The following is a 22,905-nucleotide window of genomic DNA, read 5'->3' on the forward strand; positions in this document are numbered from 1 at the left end:
AGTCTGAAAAACTCCTGTCGAAAATGACTCATATATCAACTATCCCTGTTGCTAACAATACTCTGAGGCAACTCATGCAAGCAGAATACACGGAAGAATAACTTTGCTATTTGTATAGATGAATATGTAGTAGTGATTGGATAGAAGTGAGCATAGTCAAACAATCGACTACCACATAAATGCAATCCTTACCCTCCACTTTCAACAATTCTGTAATGAAATCCATAGATATGCATTCCCACTTTCTATCAGGAATCAAAAGAGGACGTAACAAAACTGCAGGGTATGTGTGTTCTTATTGATTCTGCTGGCAAGTAGGACACTCTCTAACATAACAGAGAACATTTGATTTCAGCCCCTTCCAAGTGAATCTCTCTCAAACATGTCTACAAGTCTTAAAGTACCCAGGATGACCTGCCATAGGTGTATCATGAAAGACCCTCAATACCATGTTCTTCACCTTAAATACTGGGGTCAAGAATATCCTCCCCTTGTAAATGATTAGATGATTCATTATCAAGTATCTATCGTCCAATATTGTCCCTCAACAATACCTGAAGCCCAAGAATCCTTGCCATACTCTGCTATAATCAAATGTCTTCAATTTTATGAGATCTCTGTCATGGAGCTCAAATGTGGAGAACGAGATAAGGCATCAACAACAAATTTTTGCGTTCCCTTGAGAAAGGAAATGTCAAAGTCATAAGACTGCAACTTGCTCACCCATTTCTGCTGATGATCATTAAGATCTCGTTGCCTTAGGAAGTATCTCAAGCTATTATGGTCTATTTTAGCAACAAACTTACTGCCCATTAAGTACTACCTAAACTTGGCCAGTGCATGCATGATGGCCAGCATCTCCTTATCGTATATATTGTACCTCCTCTCAATACCTCTCAACTTCCTGCTCTTGAATGCAATAAAATGTTTCTCTTGCATAAGGACTGCTCTAATTCCCTCGCCTAATGCATCACTCTGCAAGTCAAAGGGTTTAGTGAAATCTAGCAATGCTATACAAGACAAGTGGTCATAAGACATTTGAATAACTCAAAGCATTCCCATGCCTCAAGAGTCCAAATAAAAGGTCCCTTCTTAGTCAAATAAGTAAGTGGAGCTATGTGTCAGGAATATCCATCAACAAATCTGCGATAAAAACCACATAAGACAAAAAACCCTCTTAGTTGTGTGAGATTCTCAGGTGTAGGACCTTCAATAATTGCCTCGGCCTTGTCAAGATCCATATGTACCCCTTCTACACTGATGATGTGGCCTAAGAACAACTCTGTCATACCCAAGTCACACTTGGACTCAACATACGAAGATTCCTTGCTAAGAATTCCCAAAACAATATCAAGATGTGCAATATGGTCTTCCTATTCTTTACTATACACCAAGATGTCATCAAAGAAAACTAGCACAAAATTTCTTAACTATGAGTGGAATACCCTATTCATTGTGGACTAAAAAGTAGCAAGGACATTGGTTAGCCCAAATGGCATAACCACAAATTCAAAATAGCTCATCAATCAACTCATCAATCATCGGGATAGGATACCTATTCTTGATAGTCCTCTTATTCAGTAGCTTGTAGTCAATACACATCTGTAAAGTGTCATCTTTCTTTTTGACCAAGATTACAAATAAAGAAAATGGTGACTTACTAGGTCCGATATGTCCCATGGCTAACAACTCCTTAATTGTCTTCTCTATCTCATCCTTGAGTCGCTTGGGGTGCCTATAGGGAGTGACTATCACAGGTTTAGCACCCTCCTCCAACTCAATGATGTGCTTAATTCCTTTGTCTGCAGTTCTACTCGGTGGAATGTCACTAAGTACCTTTGTGTGCTTAATCCTCAACTTGTATATGTCTAGATGATATAGTGGTTTCTGTTGTTCCTCGTGTTAGCATCAAAACATAGTCAACCACCCACTCAACCATGTCATGAAGCATTTGTCGTTCCATCCTTCTAAAAGAAATCGTCATGCAACTAGTGTCTCTGAGTACCTTCAACACATGAGTTTTCCCATCCATCTGAAATCTCATATCCATCTCACGAAGGTTGAGGGTGAATATTCCTGTCAAGTAGCCATGTCATAGCCAAAACCATCTATGTGTCACCCATGTTAACCACATATAAGTCTTCCTTGAACTCATAGTTATTCAACCGCATGGGTAGGTTTCAGACCATTTTTTCCACACTTTAGAGCAGTGTAACACCTATTATACTAGGGTACGTCCAGACGCCAAGACCAATTTCTTGGACGTGGGGAAAATGGGCCACATTTTCAGGATGACCAAGGGATGACAGCAAGGTAAGGAGGGGGTGGGGAGGGGTGTTGCATAGTATACATATAAAACTTGAAATGCTAGTTATGAAATGATGTATCAGTAGAACATACCAAATTAAAATACTTGAACATAGCGAAATTGCGACATGAACTAGAGCCATTGAACATTCAACATAGTAACATATTACATACACAATAGTAACATTCAAAAAACAAAATTCATATAAAAATATAAGTATCTATCCCAGTGATGACATGGTTGCAGAATGGTGGAGGTGGGGGTTCTTGGGTACTCAAGTACCCTGTGCGAGGACGTCTTGGGGATGGTACTTTGAGGTTCAGAAGGGGGTGTGAGGCCTTCTCCCATTTTGTACCACGCTTCTCAACCAATCTAGCATCAATGAAATTATGGGTGGCACCTATGTCAAGCAAAGTGATGATATTTTGTCCTGCTAGAACTCCAAGCATCCTGAAAGATTGTTCATGTTGAATGTTGGTGAGACGTGCTTCCTTATGATTCTCATCAGTCTCTTCTTCTCCCTTGTGTTTGGACTTCTCTGACTCAAAATCTTCATTATTTGTTTATTGATCTGAATCCAATTCCTCATAAAATTCCCGCATAGCTTGATTGCCCTTCCCCTTTGGTCTCAGTAGACAATCATGATTCGCATCATAAGGCCCTTTGCAATAGAAGCACAACTTCGTTCTCCTCAAATCATTAAGTGTCTCACGGTCTAGTGGAAAGGCTAATTTCCCCTTTGCCTTATCTTCCTTCTTGGGGAAGTTTTTGTTGTCCCAATATGAGGTAGATCCTTTTAATGAGAGCTTGTTGGAAGGTGCTGCAAGTTCCATACTTCATGCCTTCCTCCTTGCCTCCTGTAGTGTTGGTGGATCAAAGGCTTTGAGCCATCCCTTCAAGGGCTCCATCAACCGCTCAGTGAACAGGACCAACAATTGCCTTTCACTATTATCCGGAACCATGGATAATAACCTCTGAAAATCAGCAACATATGTTTCAAGAGTTCCATGTTGCTTTAATTGTGCCAACTCCCAAAAAATCACTTCAAGATCCTAAACATCAAACTCTCAATCAATCTCATAATGGGATTATGACCAAGAGTGATCAACCAATTGTACCACCATTCATGAGCAGCTCCCTTCAAGTGCAATGTTGCAAATTTGATGACATCTTCCTCAAGCATTGGTCTCAAAGAAAGGTAGCTATCAAGTTTTTGTACCGATGACCTAGTTGTATACTTGTTACTTCCATCAAAAGTGGTTAATGTAATCTTAACAAGAGCTTGCTAATAACCCATTCTTGTTGGAGCATGTTGTTCATTTCTTTCACCATTTCTCCTATTCCTTTGATTCACGAACTGATCAAAGATCCATTGCTCTCTCAAATCAGGAGGTAATGTGCTATACTCCAGATAGCCTTGCCTTGCTTCATCACCAAAAGGTACAGCTGTTGCAGTGTGTTGTTCTTCTCTTGGTGTGAAGGTAGGAAAGAGAGGTCTAGAGATTGATCCTCTAGTAACTGTAGCACTTTGAACAGTTCTTTCCCCTTCATTGTTGTGATGTGGTGGTTGTTGATACTGAGTTGTTTGCTGGTCCATTTTTGCCAATAAGCATGACATCATGTCAAGCATTGTATCAAATTTGCTTTCAGCCTTTGTCTCTTCTTCAGCTGAAAGTCTTTGTTCTTCTGCCATGTTCTTTCCCTTAACTACCTTTGAAAGTCTGCTTTCCTCTGGTACTGGTGGAATGTTGTACTGCTGCCTTCTTTGTTCCCCATTATAGTATTTGATTTCTTTCTCACTCATCGATCAGCTCAATCACAGGATGGCAAGAACTTGGCTCTGCTACCACTGTAGTATTCCTTACTAGTTATGATTCCAATTTTATGATTTTTGACCTTATCAAACACTTTACACAAAGGGATATCTTGCAGATTGCTTCTAGTATTCTTAACTCGAATTGGTAATAATAGAAATGCTTGCAAAAGTCTTCAAAAATATCTAAACATTGAATTAGAATAAAAATGCAAAGGACTGATTACAATCATTGAATGATAGCCAGGCCTCTTGGCTTACAAAGAAATGTTCGTTAGAAGCCTCTCATACCAAGTTGACCTCCATGAAATCTGATCATAAGTATACCAATGTGAAAGATTGAATATCTCTCACCCAAGCAGCTGCAACCCTTCGGAGGATCTTTCACCACCTCAGTTATGCTTATCAATGAGAGTGACCATTCCCAATGACTAATGATGTAACTTTGTAGAAACCCTTGGCTCCACAAATGAGCATATCAAAGCAATTATCAAGAACTTGATCATAATTAATACCAAAATGAAAGATTGAATATCTTTCACTCAAACAGATGCAACCCTTCGAAGGATCTTTTACCACGTCAGTTATGCTTATCAATGGGAGTGATCGTTCCCAATGACTAATGATGTAACTTTGTGGAGACCTTTGGCACCACAAATGGACATATCAAAGCATATTGTCAAGAACTTGATCATCAAAATCTTAATTGTCCCCCCCTATTTATAAGTTTTCTCCAAGAGAAGGTGGATCCTTCAAGAAGCTTCTAGAAACATAAGGAGATGCTTCTAGGAACATGGGGAGGTTAGTTCCTTCGAGAAGCTTCTAGAAACATAAGAAGCTTCTAGAGACATAAGGAGCTTCTAGAGACATGAGGGGGTGGGTCCTCCAAGAAGCTTCTAGAAACATTTTATTTTGTCGTTTTACATTAATTAAATATAATTGATAACCTTATAATTAATTGTTTTCTCCCATGTTTCTCCTCTTCGCCTTTGGAGAATGGAAGGCTAAGAACTCCTTTGAGAGGCTAGAAAGATGGGGGCATTACATCTACCCACAACCAAGCAGCAACAAGTCCACAAGGTGGTGTTGCCTATGTGGCAGTTGAATGGAACAAAAACCTCAACTTTTAACACCAATGAGTGCTATTCACTAACAATTTGGACTTTTGACATAATGATCAGTCAGACCACTCATTGTAATGTTTCCCCAACAGAATTATGCCAAACACTGATCAAATTTCTGATCTCTCATAAACATCAATTTAATTCTGAAAATAAAAACCAGAGCTAGTAATATCTTAGAATTTTGCAAAAATAAACTGTAGGCAATACAAAGCATTAATGACTAAGCATTAAATAAAATTATCAATTTGCAGATCTGAGAAATATGAACAGCTATAGTATGCTTATATTAATCACCAAAATTCAGAGCAAATCATTAGGTATAATCTATTGATTATGTGAAAAGCGTATTTTCTGAAAACAAAACAAATATTTGATTTTTCCATGATAAGCATACAGCCCTCAGGCACACCAATGTAGTGCTCATATGCAGAAACTGAAAATCCACTCAATATTGCAAATATGAGATATGGCTGACTATGTAAGTGGAATTTTGCCCAAATGAAAAAAAAAATGTTGTACAATCTGAAGAGTTCTGCAGCGGAGCTAGATCTACCTCTGTACTCTGGATACGGAACTGAATCGTATCAAATTGTCCAAGATCCATGCAGCACCTCCCAGAACAGATGGCTACAGTAGATATAAATATTTATGATGGTGAACAGTCCCAAGGGCTGGTGGAAAGCCTTCACAGTGTTGGCATTCACCAAATATGAACATTTTGTGCAGGTCAGTACAATCCTCTCCATAGCTATCACCCAATCTCTATGATGTTGATTAATGGATGCAATCGGTTAGGAACGGAATGATCTACTAAACAATGACAAAATGTATGTTGAACAGGCTCAAAAAATAATGGTGATCATTATTCTTACATTTTCGTACTCGAGCGGCAAGGGTTTTTGTCCTAATATCCCAATGTATGTAGCCAAGGGTTTTGGTCATTGGATGCAAAACCAAATTCAAACTCAAAATGAGGAATTGCTCAAATGAAATTGGATGATCTGAATAGGGTTGGCATACCTTTTCCAATATGGGCCCTAGGAGATCCAATGTTACCCTTAATTTATTTCAAACCTTTATTTGACTTTAATTTATCTTATTATCATTTATTATTACATTAGATGCCCCTTTAAGGGAAGTCTGATAGATCCAATGGTAAATAATGCTATTATACTTTCCCTGCTCAATCTTTAGCCTACAGGGAAGAAAAATTAGGCTAGAGATCATCTTTCCATTTTAATACCAAAAATGAGACGACAATCCACCCTTCTAGAAATTGCTTGCCACAACCAATGACAATTAGGGGGAACTACCATCTCCATGCCAAAGTGATGAATAATGAAGTGATGTTCATAAATCTTGGTTTTCACACCTATTAATTGGAATATTTCCTATACAAAAAATTGTCCTGCAAACTAAAATGGAATATCTGCATTTCGATGGCATCCTATAAACTTGTTGACTGGAGCACCATCATGCCAACCTTTCAAATCTCATCTGTCAAGTTCAATAATGTGGACCAACATCATCCTTCTCTATTCACCATGATGTTATTGGATAAATTGCCATGTTCTTGTTGCATCTATTGGTTCTTCCCATGAGATTGAGAATCTAAAACACTGTTTTGAGCTTCATGATCCAACTTGTAAGTTCATAAGTACTTTTCTACGAGGCTGCAATGTATACATTTCCTAGTAGATTACACATAACATTATATAAGGGATAGAAACAAGTTAGAACAGTCACCATGATGGAGATCTAATTTTCACAAAAATAAGGCCTCCATTTTTATCATTTTTATCATCTTTTTTCACTCATTTTCATAGGATGAATTTTTATATCTAGTCAATTGTGACAATCTTTTCCTTTGTCCTTAAAATTTTATTTTCATAACATCATTCTAATTTGGTAATGCTGACAGCTTTCAGCATTTAATTTATTTGAATTATATCTTATTCTACTGATAAAAATGCTTGGTTTTCATGAGGTAGCATCCAATCATCCTAAAAGATTATGCACAAAATAATGGATGTGACAAAGAGGTTGCACAGAACATAGTTGGATGAGAATGCATATATGTCCAAGGATATGGTAGCAAAGGATATAATAGAAGGACTTCTGTCAGAAAAGCTGCAATAAAAATCATCGAGAGATGCATTCTAATAGGTGGAGTGCTGCAGAAAGTTGTGGCATTCTTTATAAGCGGAGGAGATGATTCTGATCCCAAAGCAGCAGCAATAAAGGCAACTGCGGGTGCAATTTTAGCAAGGCTGCTCGTGCAAAACAGTAACTATTTGCGCAGGTGATTAGTGAGTCTTCCCTCTCAGCGATGCCTCAACAAGCAGGGATAAAACTGGATCAAATTCTTTTTCTTTGTCTGATAGATGCTTGACTTGATAAGGTGGATAATATAACTACTAGCAGTTGCACGTTTATGTACATGCAACGGTTAGCCGATAGGAGCCATTTGTGTATATGATTGGAGAAAGGGGCAGATAGAGTTCAAATTTCAGAGCTTCAATATAGAGACATTTTCATTATTTGTAGAGTAGAGGCATTTGCATATATTTGTAGAGTAGAGGCCTTTGCAGATGCAAAATAAACAAGTGCCACTAGTGGCGTGTACTTAACGTCATAATTATAATGTAGTTATAATTAATAAAATACATATATAATTATAATTAATAGAATAGATATGTAGTTAAGTTAATATTTTATGTTTCATTGTATATGTTATAGATAGTTTAATTATTTTTACAATGAAATTTGTTTGAATAATACATAATTAAATTGAAAAGGTGATATAAGTATTATAGTATATTAATGAAATACAATGAAGATATAAAGATTAGATATAATGATTTACATGTTAATAATTCATATTTTTAAATATATATAAATTAATATATAATGTTATAGTAATTTATTGTTTATTTAAATGTTATATTTAAAGAAAAACATTATTAAGGCTAGTTAATAATCTCTGCATACCAAAAATCTTTCTGAGAAAAGGGCTCCTATAAGACAAAACGAATTGAACCAATCATATAATTTTTATAGTTTAAAAACTATATAATTAAATAATTAAATTTTAGAAAAAGATGCTTAATTCAAAAATAATGTTATGTCATTGGCTAAAACTAAATGCAATAGTATTTGTCTACAGCAAGTACAATAACAAAAAATGTACAAACAATTTAAGTTTGGAAAATATGTAACATTTATTGTTTTTAATATAATTATTTTATATTTATCTTTTCAATACTTATGTACCATATTAAAGTTATTAAATAACAATCATCTATTTATTTAATTCTAGAAACTTGTGCTTCCATTTTTTATTATTCCACTACAAATCATATAAATATAATTAAAATAAAATTTAATAAATATAGTGGAAATTATAGCCTATATCCACTATGTAAATATTTAAAATTATAAATAAAACTATCTAAAATATTAGATTTAATTTTAATTATATTATTTTGAAATGTAAATAAACAAATACTCAATCTATTTATTTAAAATTTCATATTATAAAAAATATGGAACGAAACCCAAGCACCACTCTCTAACTATCACTTGTTAAAAAATAGTTACTTTAAATTAATAAATAACGAAAAATAAATTTAATATAAATAATAATATTATTATCTTCATTAAACATAGAAATTAAAAAATTAAAAAAAATCTTTTGAAAATGATAAAAATTAACTTCAATTTTGGAATGTATTGAAAATCACTCAAATTATGTGTAATATAATTTGTATTTTCTATGATATTAATAAAACAATCAAATTTTTTACCTATGTTTATAATATAAAAACAAAATCATGTCTTTTAATAAATAGAAAATAAAATAATATTATTCATACAATATATCAAAAAGTCTACAATAGATTCTCCAAAACGGAGAATCATTTTCATCTTGATCTACACTAGTGGAGAAGAATTTGAGAACATTTAAATCGATGAATACACACCCTTTCATTTCCAATTCCTTCCTCGACAAGCAACCATGGCCATGGCTTTTTCAGTGCCAAATTCTGGTTGGTGGTGATAGACGCAGGTTATGGAATGAGAGCCACAACATTTGCAGATGGATCCCCAGGCCAAAGCGTTCCCCATCTGATTTCCAGATGTGCGTAATTGCTTGAGATCCAAAGACATATCCTCATGATTTCTTCACACTACAGGAGGAAAAAGTGCAGATAATACATGCCCTACAAAATGTGCGAGAACATGCAAAGGGAGCAAAATCTTGAGCCTTTTACAATCAAGGTTGTAAATGCACTCTGCTCTACAAGAATTTGAGGAGTAGTGATTGGACTACAGAATCCTTATAAAAAATAACAAGTTGAAAATGAGGGAAAGAAAACACTACAAACCTTGCTTCTCCATAATCATTTTCAAAGTCTTGAAATCAATTTAGGGATCTTGCAAGCTTTTGACATTACATTTTAGTAGATTTTACCACCGTTAAGGAAAGAGAGATTAGAAACTTGCTAACAATGTTAAAAGAAAAATTAAATTTTTAAAATCAATTTAAGGATCTTGCAGGCTTTTGACTCTACTACATTTTAGTAGATTTTATCACAGTTAAGGAAAGAGAGATTAGAAACTTGCTAACAATGTTAAAAGGAAAATTCAAAAATTTAAATCAATTTAGGATCTTGTTTTAGTAGATTTTACCACTATTAAGGAAAGAGAGATTAGAAACTTGCTAACAATGTTAAAAGGAAAATTAAAATTTCTAAAAATGATTTTTTTACATTATAAGAAAATCATAAAACCGACAGTCTTGCAACATTTCCGGTCAAATAATCATAAAACCAACGGTCTTACAACATTTCCAGTCAAATAATAATTTTGGGGAGCAAAGCTCCCACAATAAGCCTATCGGCTCAATTATTGCTAGAAAGGATTATGCATTGGCTCTTTGTATCTTGTTGACATCAAGAGAACTTTATATTCTTAAAAGCTTGACCAAATAATCAATGTCTGTACAAATATTCTTGTGGTAGATGTTGACAACAGTGGAAGCAAAGAATCTAGTTTTGATAGCATGCATTCTGCTGAAGATCATGAAGCATTTCAATCTGTTATTGGAGAAAACAAAGATTCAAGAAAGAGGCAGGTAAAATCATCTGATCCAATCAAGAACACATCATTGACTCATGAAGAAAGAAAACATGCAAGCATGTGCTGCTTTGTATGGTGAGGTGCCCTTCAATGAAGCCATGTCAAAATTGCATCCTACAATATTGGGGCAATTGGAGCATTTTTTAAATACTTAATATAAGAGATGCATATTATCCCTTGAATGTTAAAAGGTTGCCCCTGACTTGAAGTATGAAGACCTGAAACAACTTTTAAAGAAGCAAATGCAAGCCCCTGATATTGTATTGTCTATATGATATAATTGTTCCAATTAAATCCCTCCCAAGCCATTTGCTCTATCCAGATTGAAGATGCTCCCAGATTCTACTCTGACCTGCAGGAGATTTCTGATACATTTTCAAATTGTTAATGGCAAGTATAACTGCAGGTGTAGATTCTTGTGTACAGAGTTCAGGCCTCTCCAGCAAACAGTACAGACCAACAAATCAATTCTGAACAATGCCAGATGGATTAGAGAAATTCCTCAGAATGGGGCAGTGATGCAATTATTGGGCCTATTGAAAACAAAACAAATCTGGTTAACAAAAGGCAAGCTTCAATTGAGGAAAGTGATGCAAAATCACCATGGCATGAGTCAAGACTCAGATAAATGAATCGTGAACGCCCAGATATCATGCAAAGGATAGTGATCGCACAAACCGATCAAATTGGATATGATACTGTCAGACAGAATGTCTTGGGTATTAACGGCAATCATGATTATTGAATGGGTAATAAGACAGTAAATCTGGATACCAAACAGCATCACACCATAGTTTGCAGACTCAGACTCGGAGAGTACTCGGCAAGCCAAAAAAATTCAACTTGGAAAAAAATCAGCATATACTCAACAAAAACTCAGAGAAAACTCGGCAACTCGGAAAGTACTAAAATTTAAAATCTCTTAAAGAAACATTTTTTTTGTAGAATACAATTACAAAATGTATTAAATTAGTAATTGACATTTCAATAGAGAAAAAGTGTAGTTTTATAGCACTAAAATGATGTGAAAATGCATCTAATCCAATGTTATCCCTACATCAACATTTTTACCTACATTTTTGCAAACAAACTTGGGAGTACTCGGCAACTCCCAGAGTACTCGCCCAGCAAAAACACCTAGGAGTACTCGGCAACTCTGAAAGTACTCGGAGAGTTTGCAAATTATGCATCACACCATCATAGTATGAATCTAAGGCAAAGAAAAACAGTTGTTATCCAAGGGGATTCAAACTAGAGATGTCTGAAAAGTGCAGTGAGTTCCTTTAAATCACGATGTTGAAAGAATAAATTGGGCAGAAACCCCTGTGCAACTGCGGTTTTATTAATAAAGCTTGCCATCAAATCTAATTTTTCTTTGTTTTTGTTGCAGGCACATAAGCAAAAAGGGGGTGTTAGTTTAAAAGTAATTTTTTTACCCTTTCATGAATGTATAAATAAGACTGCTCAGATAACAAGAGGGACAATTCATATTCATATACAATTTCCTAGTTATAAATGCACATTTGACATATTATGTTCTTCTATTTTGAAGATTGAATGATTGAGCAAAGCCCGTGGGATTGGATTAGTGGATAAAATTTTATGCGATTCTGGGATAAATTTGCAGTAGATAGATCATCTGTAAGGAGTGTCTTTATTGCAATTCTATTTCCAGCATAATCTATAAGCATAATTATTTATTTTAAATTTTAGAGTTGAAATATTATTTAGTTGTCTTTTATAATTATTTATAAATTCTATAAATGATTTATATGATAGATAAGTGGACAGGGTCAATTAAAGCATTTTAAACTTGACTATCATAGATATTGTGAAATATTTTATTGTTTCCGAATTTGTCTGGTTTATATGAGTTAAAGTGCATTCTAGACTAGTTTAAAATTGCGTTTATATATTTGATCCGTCTCATCTTGATTACTAAATTGTTTATAGTTAAGCTACATAGAACTTTATAAAGTTGTACGCAATAACTTATAATATTGACTATGTTTGCCCTTTAAATTTTGGCACTGGTCTTTTATTTTTCATGACTCATAATCCATACACTAGCAATTATTTCATATTTTTCCTTTGAAGAATTAATATATTCATTTGTTGCAATAATTCATAACAATTAATCTTTATTTAAAACACTCTCACATTTATATAATCATTTACTTTTGTTCTTCATTCATAAGTTGCAAGTTTGAAATTTTTTGTAATCCTTGCCATTTGGGAAACTTTCAATGCATTCATATTCTACTCGATTTGTTATAATTATCTTGCACTTAAGTGATTTGTTCAGGATTAGGTATACCCGCCTTGGCTTTTCAGAGCCAAAAGTGCAGAAGACTCGAATCAAATTGATTGGTCTTGTCAAGTTGACCATAACCAGTTGGATATCCCAGCATCGAGTTGGCAAGACTCTTAGGATCCCAATCTGCAGTTTTGAGAACCAACACACCGTCCATCTGAAATCTTACACAATTAGTTCCCATGGTGACCGCAATGGTGATTTCCTTCATCTAAAACATTTCTTCAACTTCTTCCATCCAAAGTATTTCCTTAAATTATGCCAACAGCAGCAACCTGTTATTCATGACTGATAACAGCTTTTCCAGTAACCTGCTAATGATATAACAGCAGAACTGATATTCCCTAGAAAAACTCAAAGGTGAGTAGTGCAGGGGCTGAAAAGCACCATTAACAATTAAAAAACAGAAATATTTTCCTTCTTATGATTAAAATCCCTACAAAACTAATTGTATTGAAGTGGTGCAGACACTGATAACGACTAGGAGACAAACATAGGAACCAGAATTTTGGTACACGGCTGTCCCATATATGTCCAATCCTTCCTTGTGTGAAAGGAGATCATTAATGCTTGCCCTCTGTAATGTCTCCTTTCTGGGTTAGACCTAATTTTTGCTCTAAAATCACAAATTCCATTAAAGTAATAATTGTAATATGGTTAGAGATATAACTATATCACTCGAAATACCTTTTAACAAGGTAAATCCTGATTTAGGGCCTGCAATCACCAAATAAGAGACAAGTGCATATACATATATAGAACCACAAATGACCATACTGTTAGTGTAATAAAATCTGCCTTATGGTTAATCCCTACAAAATTAATTGTATTGAAGTGGCGCAGACACTGATAATGATTATGAGACCAACATAGGAGCAGAAAGTTTGGTACATGGCTGTCCCATGTATGTCTAGTCCTTCCTTGTTTGGTAGGAGATCATCAATTGTTTGCCCCCTGTTATGTCCCTTTATGGGATTGCCCTAGTTTTCTCCCTAGAATCACAAATTCCATTAACATAAATATTGTGAGATGATTAGAGATATAACTATACCAATTGAAAAGGCTTTTCAAAAGGTAATCCCAGTTCAGGACCTGCAATAACCAAATAAGAGGCAGTTGCACACAACTGACTATATTATTAGCGTAATAAAATCAGCCTATATGGTTACGGATTCTCACAATAATTCTATCCCTCAATATTCCAAGTTGGTGCTTTGAAGACGGTGCACTCTATGGGTTGGTGCTCACTTTTGTAATCCGGGTTGGTGCCCATTTTGTAAAATGAATCTTTGTATGTCCTGGTTTTTTACAGAAAAGGGTTTTCCAGAAGAAATTTGGTGTTTGTGTTTTGATGGTTGCTTGTATTATGTTTCATATGGTTTCATGCTTTTGAAAGTTTGAAGTTCTACTATGCTAGTTCAACCCCCCACCCCCTCAATATCTCCTCTGTGCTTTTTATGGACCTGGGTCAAGGTGCAGTACTTGAGTTTTTTCTAATGGCGAAGAAAAGAAGACATATTAAGTCAAGTAGTGGACAAAGTGAGTCAGAGCAAGAATAAGTTATATTAAAGGAGCACACTTCATGAGGAGTTAAGGAAGGTACCATTGCTACACTTTCCAGTACTCCCAGATATAATTCATCAAGGGTAATAACTATAAGAGAATTGGACGGACATGTGACAATGTTGATAGACAGTGGAGCAACTCACAACTTCATTAGCGATGCCTTGGTGGCAAAGACGGGTCTACAAGTAAAAGACTCTGATGGTTTCAGTTGATAGAGGTGGATGGATTCAAAATATCTTGTAACAAGAAAGTAATCTAGTTGAGCATTAGTTTTGGTAGATTATACAATGATTGATGACTTATAAGCGTATTACGGAACAAAAGTTGTTTATAAGAGTTCAATGGTTACATCTGCTTCTAAAAAATTCAGAGAACTTCCAAACAATAGAGTTTATGTTCATGGTGGAGAAAAAAAGTTGATCTTCATTGAGTGTCTAATGAAGCACCCAAAATTATAATTGCCAAAGGATGCAAAGTATTTTTCGTTATGGTGATGTAGCTTGGGTAGCTAAGGACACTTCAAACAGGAATGAGAAATATCAAGTCGATCAACATAGAGTGGCATTTAATGACATTCCTCCGAGAAGGCCACCAAAGACAGGTTTTGATAAGGTTATTTAACTAGAGGGAGCCAAGTCTATTATGATTACTGCTCCCTATCATCACCCAAAAAGACACGAGAGAGATCAAGAAATTCATTCAAGAGTTGTTGAATATGTGGCACATCAAACCTAGTTCTAGTTCCTTCGCTTATTCAATAGTTTTCATCAAGAACAACGATGCGAATATGAGGATGTGCATAGTCTATTGCAAGATAATTAAAAACAAGTATCCAATTCCTAAGATCAATGAGCAGTTTATTTTTCTAAGATTGCTCTTTAAATTGAACACTGTCAAATCAAAGTTGGGGGGGATGGAGAGGATATACAAAAGACCACCTTCAAATGTCATTATGGTTGTTGCGACTTTCTGATCATGCCTTTTGGACTAACCAATGCACTTGCTACTTTTCAATCTTCTACGAATCATGTGTTTAACTAGCAATTGCAAAAATTTGTACTTTTTATTTTGATGGCATCTTGGTTTTCAACAATATATTGGAAGATCGTATTGATGAGGTATAGGGTGTAACAGAAGCACAATTACTATTTCATAAATCCTCCAAGCATTCAAAATGACAGAGGTTCTATACTTCGGGCATGTAATTGGTGCTAATGGAACTACAATTGATTAGAAGAAGATTCGGCCCATCCTTGAAATGCCTCCACTTAAGACATGCATCTAAAGAGGACATTAGAGTTATGCTTATGCATCTAAAGAGGGCACTAGAGTTATGCTTATGCAAAGAAAGAACCCAATGCCTTTTGAAAGTTAGAAACTCAAAGATGCAGAGGGGCATTTCTCCATTTATGAAAATAACATACTTGCAATCATGCACACCTTGTTTAAGTTAAACAGCACCTAGCTGGAGGGAAGTTTGAAGTGATAAGTGATGACAACAATTTGAAATAATTGCTTGAGCAAAAGGCTTGAAACTCAACTAAAATAGGTATTATAATATAGGCTTATAACTTTGAGAAAGAGTATGTTAAAGAAAAGAAATTTGTCTTGGTAAAGCTTTGACTAGGAAAGCCGCTTCATGCTCTATATTGCAATATAAAATGACTGAAAGGCCTCACCACTGGGTTAAGTACTCCAAAATACATTGTCTTTTAAGGTTTTGGATGGAAAGACCCAAAATGATAGATAAAGGGTCTCAGATTACATCATTTATTTTAAGGATAGGATTTATTGCACCCTCTAACTAGATTTTATCACAAGTTTACTCAGAGTACAAGGCAAAGATTGTATTCATGCTATTCTAGATAGGACCAAGTACTCTCACTATTACATTGTGTCTTATGTGTGTAAGGCACCACAAGTTGTATACCTATCCTTCAGCCAGGTGTAAAGGCTACATTAGTTCCCTAACAACATTGTCAACGATAAGCACGGCAAGACTCTCGAAGCATTTTGGCAAGCACTTTTATAATTAGCAAATACAAAGTTGACACAAACCATCAATTATCACCCATAGACAAATTTTTAGACAAAAATAGTTAACAAATTGGTTGAAGGATATCAAAGAAACTAACATTTGAAGGCTTGGGTCAGATGATTGTACAAGAGAAAGCATTGTTACAACACCACTCATCACATGAGGTATGACACCTTTCATGGCAATGTATGGATATGACATTATATCTTATGTAGACTTGATCAATCTAAAAGAAAAGCACCAAAGACTAGAGATTGAATAATGAAAACCATGATATTACGAAGGGTTTAAAGGAGAACAGCCAACAACTCAAAATCAACAGAAGTTGTATGTTAATAGGCATAGAATTGAGAGGTCAATTGAAGTTGGTGATTTGGGGTTTTAGTGGTTGCAACCTTATCAATTGTCCTCAATTAAGAAAAGTTGTGTTGAGACATTGAAACCACAACTTCATGGATTGGAACTAGTAAAACCCACGCATAGCCGAATTCACAAAATATTTCCTGTTTTGTGTCTCAAAAAGGCACTAAAGGAATTCAACGAATTCACTAAATACTTTTGTTGGCAAGTGTATTCAATAAAGATTCATAATTGGACTTAATCTTGAAGAACAAGAAATTATAACAAAATTCTACATTGCCAAGTCCCTCCCAATCCAGTTCGAAATCTGTATGGGGCTGATTTTTTGTGGTTCCAAGTACGATCCAGACCACAAACTATGGCTTTGATCATGCTGAACACAAGCAAACATGGCAAGAATTTTTGCCTAAATACTTTTGTTGGCAAACCAAAGGAGAATTTAGCATTTTTTTAATATTTTTAGTTGATTATTCCACACTCTTCCCTTTGGAAATACATGCAAATGATGCAACAACTTCCAGGTGGAGGAGGATACACATGGATTTTGTTCTCTTGCAAGGTACAATATAAAAACTCCCAAAATTGAGTGAAATCACATTCGCGCTTTATCCCTCATCAAGACATTTGTCCTAGCAAGCCAAAAGGTAAGGCCTTCTTGCAAAGGAACTAGAATTGGCTATATTGAAGAGAAAGAAAAAGCAAATGAAGCAGCAACGAAAGTAGCTACATGTTCTACTGCTCATCCTTTGTAAAGACTAAGAAAGGATTGAAGGCCTCTCAATCACCTTCCAATCTTAAACCTACAGAGGACCATCCGCTCTTTCTTTTACCTCAAGAATAACTTGTGACATGCAAGAGAGCAAAGCAACTGTTGGAAGCAACATCTCACAACGAGGATCGACAGATTGTTGAGCAAGACATAGCTAAATGTATTTATGATAATGGATTGGCATTTACTGTTGTTCTCTCACCTTATTGGCAAAAAATGGGGAGATCAATTAATGAGGCTCCTGATGGAGCCCAAAAATTTCGCAAAATTTAGGGTCTCCATTTAAGCAGTAATGCTGGAGATTTAATGAGGCCTTGTCATTTATTCATGTTAATACACTGGAGAATTTTCCAAATAATCTATGATTGTGTACTGTAGAAACTCAGCACCAGGTACTAAACAAGTTTCAAAGTGACACATACTCAGCATCAGCAAGTCTGTTATGCAGATATGACTGGATGTGGAAGCCATGATTGAAATATTCTGAAAAGTGAAGTAATTACATTTAAAGAATGAAGCCAAATACTGTATTTATAGAAGCAATTTCAAACTTTCAAGGAGTGCACATTAAGCGATGATAGAACTTTTATATACAGCAGCCTCATGCTCACGAATAGAAGTATATTCAAAACACTGATGTGTTTGACAGTCAAAACTTGCTTGTACTATCAGATGTGCATGAAGTAATAAGAGCTCATAACAGGTTTTATGAAGTCAGAAATGATTGATGGAATGGTGGTGTTGAAAATTATACAGTTAGCTTTCAAACATATCTCAAATAGGAAATATGCCAAAATATCTGTCAGAATTTCCTAAATCAGCAAACTGGAGGATACTATTCAAGTTTGTCAGAGGACCAAACAGATTTCCAAGAGTCTCAAGCTTGTGAATGGCTATTGGGAATAGCAAGCAACGGTAAAACAAAGTGAGAGATGCATATATTTTATCTGGGTATGACACATATACTACATAAGAGCATGGATTATACGTATAGCTAAACAAGCAAAAGAGTTACAGTGATCCATTTCTATTATTGATAGCTAGTAAACATGATAACCCATGTTATATATGAAGAACGTATAACAAGAGGTTCCAGTTTTAATGTGATTTGGAAGTCATAATACTCAGAATATCACCCGGCAAATATCCAAGTCAGAATCTTATTGAAATGGCACACCAATCGCTTCGTGAATTTTCTTGAGTGCAGGAACAGCAGAGTTACAGGAGTGAATAGCAAGGAGTTTTGTATCGTCTGCCACCAATCATTGAGGAACTTTTATTGATATCTAATGTTATTGCGTATTTGTTGCAGGTTGGAAGAGCCCCGTTCAGACTTGGAGTATGAATACTGCTAGCACGTGATGATCGCTTTTTTGAAGGCAGAAAGATTGAATCAGCGTTCTATGCATCCTTATAACAGAGGAAGAAATTCGAATGTAATATTATCCCCAACACTACCTGCACCATGGGATGGCGTGCCCATTTTTATACCGGTGTTGCAAGTATATGAGAATGGTCATGAAATGTCTTGAGCATGTAGAATATATCAGGAGGCTTTGCTGGCTGTTCTGCGACATGCGGTTGCTTATTTAATCTGAAGGATTTGGAGACATATGCACGTTTTCTTGGAGACCATCTTTATTACTAGGAGTTGTCAGAAATGGAGGACCAAATATACTAAACAGGTTGAAGGATTCCTTGTGGACTTGGCGTCTAGAATATTGTGAGAATATTATAATCATTCCTTGGAAAAACTGGTGAGATTCAAAGGCCGCCTATATCATTGCCCGTTGCTGTTCAGAAAAGATGAGAATGGTCATGTAGTGTTGGTTTTAATCCCTTAAAATAATACCTAATTATAAATTAAAAGCTCATGCTATGTAAAACAAGTATTTAGTTATTTGTTTTTAAGCGGTGTGTCATTTGGAAATAACCATATGACCCATCGTTCTCTACAAATAGGAGTTTGAAAGCAAATGAAGAGAAAATTCATATTGATATTCTTTAACAATTTATATATTACGATGTATTATATTCTCCGATTGGTGAAGAAATGAATTCTTGATCAAAGCCCATGGATTGAATTATTGGGTGAATTTTGTGCAATGGATAGATTCAAAATAGATTGATCATCTATAAGGAGTGTCTTTATTGTGATTTTATATATTGAGCCCATTTAATTAAGCATCGGTCTTTATATTACTCTTGATTCATAATCCATATGCTGGCAACTATTTCATTTCTTTCTGTTGAGGAATTAATATATTCATTTATTGTGTTCATTCTTTATTTAAAACATTATCACATTTATTATTCTTAATTCGTAATTTGCAATCTTAAAGCTTTCTATAATTCTTGCGATTTTGAAAGCTTTCATTATATTCACGTTCTAACCAATCTGCTATAAGCATCCTGGGCTCAAGTGTTTTGTTAAGGATTAGGTACATCCGCCTTGGTTTTGCAGAGCCAGAAGCGCACGGGATTGGATCGCATCGATCAATCCCGTCAAGTTGGCCTTAACCAGTTGGATATCCTAGCATTGAGCAAGCAAGGCTCGTAGGATTCCAATCTGCGGTTTTAGGAACCAACAGCTCCAAAGGGGTTAAAGGGTCTGAGTTATGAAAAGATGTGTACTTATTGGCTTTTTCACTCTTCTCTTCCAAAACATGTGGAAATGATACAACTTCCAAATGGAGGAGGTTTCAATCAAATTTTGCCTCTTCCAAAGCACACTATAACAACTCACAAAGTTGACTGAAAACACATTTGTGCTTTGTCCCTTATCAAGACATCAAATTTTGTCCAAGCAAGCCAAAAGGTAAAGAGCTTGCAAAGGAACTAGAATAAGCATATATTGAAGAGCAAGCAAAAGTAAATGAAGCAGCAAGGTAAGTAGCAACATGTTCTACTGCTCATCCTTTTCTAAAGAGTAAGAACAGATCGAGAATAACTACATGACACCAACTGCACATGGAACTCAAGGGATGCATGGTTTAGTTATGAATAGTAACACAAGCAAGGTCAAACATAAGCTTTTCATTGTAGGCCATTAATGGCACCACATTAGTGTACTTCTTTCTAGTGTTGCAATCATAGGCATTTGAATACATAAAATGGATCAAAGGTAGGGACAATGTGCAGTTTTGCAAAATTAACATTTGCACAAAAGCAACCTGGGCATGGTCTGCATTGATGTTAATGTTTATGTGGGTACATGCACAAGATATGGTGCAATACCCAATACAATAATTGCCTAGCTGCTTCCTTGTGTAAAGTTGGTTGTACCAAAATCAACTTTGATGCAGGTACTAAAGAAAATAAACATCGTGGTGCTATTGGATCTTAGCAGGATTTGTGAAAATTATCAGTAGATTATGCACGCGGTACCTTATTCTTTGCCTCTCATTATTCCTGATCAGCTAGCACTGACCACAATGTAAAAATTTATAAGCCAAGCGCTTGAGTTACCATATATGTCCAATAGGCAATCTTTTGCCTCATGGGCTTTAAAATTCTTCTATTCTATTCTGTTAAAATGCAAAATAGCATATTATGTTCTTGAAAAATAAAAACAAATTCCATCAGAAGCATTGAAAAGTGTTTGAGAGAAGAAAAAAACTTACGTGCTACCATAAAGGAGAAGCTTCTGAACTTTAGTAACATCAGCACTACCTTGATTGTCCTCAACAAATATGGTCAAACTGGTCCAATTCATTCATACATTTACAACATCATAATGTTATATTGTTACAAAAATTGCAAAATACTTAAAAAGTAGATAGATTGGGAATTGATTTGTGCAAAATTCTCGTCATGAATGTTTCAGACACTCCAGTGACCCATCATCAGGATGGATAAGAAGTAGATGGACTCCATAATAGCATCAAATGAAGATATCACGCGTGTATTCAATTTTGCAAAGGACAAACCTGCGAACATTCTGGAATTTCACGTACTTTAACGCAGCTGGTTTTCCCTGCAATAAGAAAGAAATATTCAATAAATACAAATACATGTGAAGCAAATAGAAATGTGAATTGCTTAAAAATGACAGATAATGAAGCCTGAGAAGATGAAACAAATAACCATATCAAAGTTCCCTTACAAAGAGAAGGCTCACAAAACACCATCTTGTGAAGATTATGATGTGTAAAGGAGAACATGGATTTTTTATTTCATCACGCCCAAGCAAGAGACAGGATTACCTCTAGATTATCTGGTGACAAAACTACAGTATCACTTGCAGGAAAATCGTTCACATTGCTGCAAAATATCATTTCATAATGAACACAATTTACTTAACCATTCCAACATAAATATCTAATTAGGAATCCCACAAAAGATATCAAGATTTTCCACACTTTTATGAAATAAGAACACACCTAAAACCCATATGTTCCTTGTTTGCAAAGAGTTTCACTGTCTTGGGGCCTGTAAAACATAAATATATAAAGGTTTAGCAGTTAATTAAACAGGACCTCTTGAAACAAACTCCAAAACTTTAAAAAAATCACATTCAAAATGGATTCTAAAGACACAACTAACAGCAAGCAATTTATTTGACTATCACGAGTACAATTTATGCAAGAGGTCCTGCAATAATTACCTATAGAAAAAACCTTTTCACTATAATCATTATGATTAATAATCCCTGATTAGAAAATCAAGCATAAAATAAATGTATACATTTCTTATAGTTACTGCAACTGACAGAGTGAGTCTAAAGCAAAAACGAACTCTCACATACTACACCAAAGAGGTAAAGTATTAAATTCAACCAAATAACTTTGAAGTTTAAAAAGTCAGTGCAACTTAAAAAATGACATTGCAACAGTACCTTACTAAATGGCGTTCAATTTTCCCTTTCCACAAACTCAATAATTACCTTTACTGAGTCTTCCCTGATAAAACACTTATTACCATTTACTGCAGATCCCCCAAGCTCTACTGTTTAAATGTCCCAAATGAAACAATACTTAGTATAGACATATACATCCACCCAGCTCAATAATCACATTTGATGAATCTTCTATAATAGAATGTTTATTGTCATTTACTAATGATCCTACCCAAGATCTGTTGTTAAAACAACTCAAATGGACCAACGAAGTCCAATACTCATAATTAACCTATACATCCAGCAAGTGCATAAATTTAAAGATGTAGTCGTTCTGTGGTATGAGTTGAATTGTTAAAATGTCAGTGACATCACATAACGACACTGAGCTTTCAACACAAATTCGAAGTGAATATTGCAACACAAGTAATAATGTTTCTCATTGTTGCAGATCACTAATCACTGAGTATCCAATATCAATACTGTTCAGTAAACATCTGAAGTAAGAACATTCACCTACATACTACTTACTTTCAAAGGTTTAGTTCAATTGAAATTTATCTAATTCATTGCCATAAGATATCAGACATCTCTTGTATTAAAAATTACATTCCAGACATGTAGACTTGACCAT

General features: G+C 35.1%; 1 protein-coding gene across 1 annotated transcript in view; it reads right to left on the reverse strand.

The window, feature by feature from the left end:
• The window catches only part of LOC149538761 (PITH domain protein (DUF1000)), a 79,124-nt gene that overhangs the window by 5,981 nt on the left and 50,238 nt on the right, over positions 1-22,905 (reverse strand). Inside the window, exons 4-7 of the mRNA XM_089800084.1 lie at positions 21,817-21,865; positions 21,640-21,697; positions 21,364-21,410; positions 21,058-21,135 (exon numbers count right to left, since the gene is read on the reverse strand). Of these exons, the coding sequence (XP_089656210.1) occupies positions 21,058-21,135; positions 21,364-21,410; positions 21,640-21,697; positions 21,817-21,865 (232 nt within the window). The remainder of the gene's footprint in view (positions 1-21,057; positions 21,136-21,363; positions 21,411-21,639; positions 21,698-21,816; positions 21,866-22,905) is intronic.

This window comes from Cupressus sempervirens, chromosome 9 (genome assembly GCF_028749045.1).
Source record: "Cupressus sempervirens isolate cs-2001-9-10 chromosome 9, ASM2874904v1, whole genome shotgun sequence".
NCBI lineage: Eukaryota > Viridiplantae > Streptophyta > Pinopsida > Cupressales > Cupressaceae > Cupressus > Cupressus sempervirens.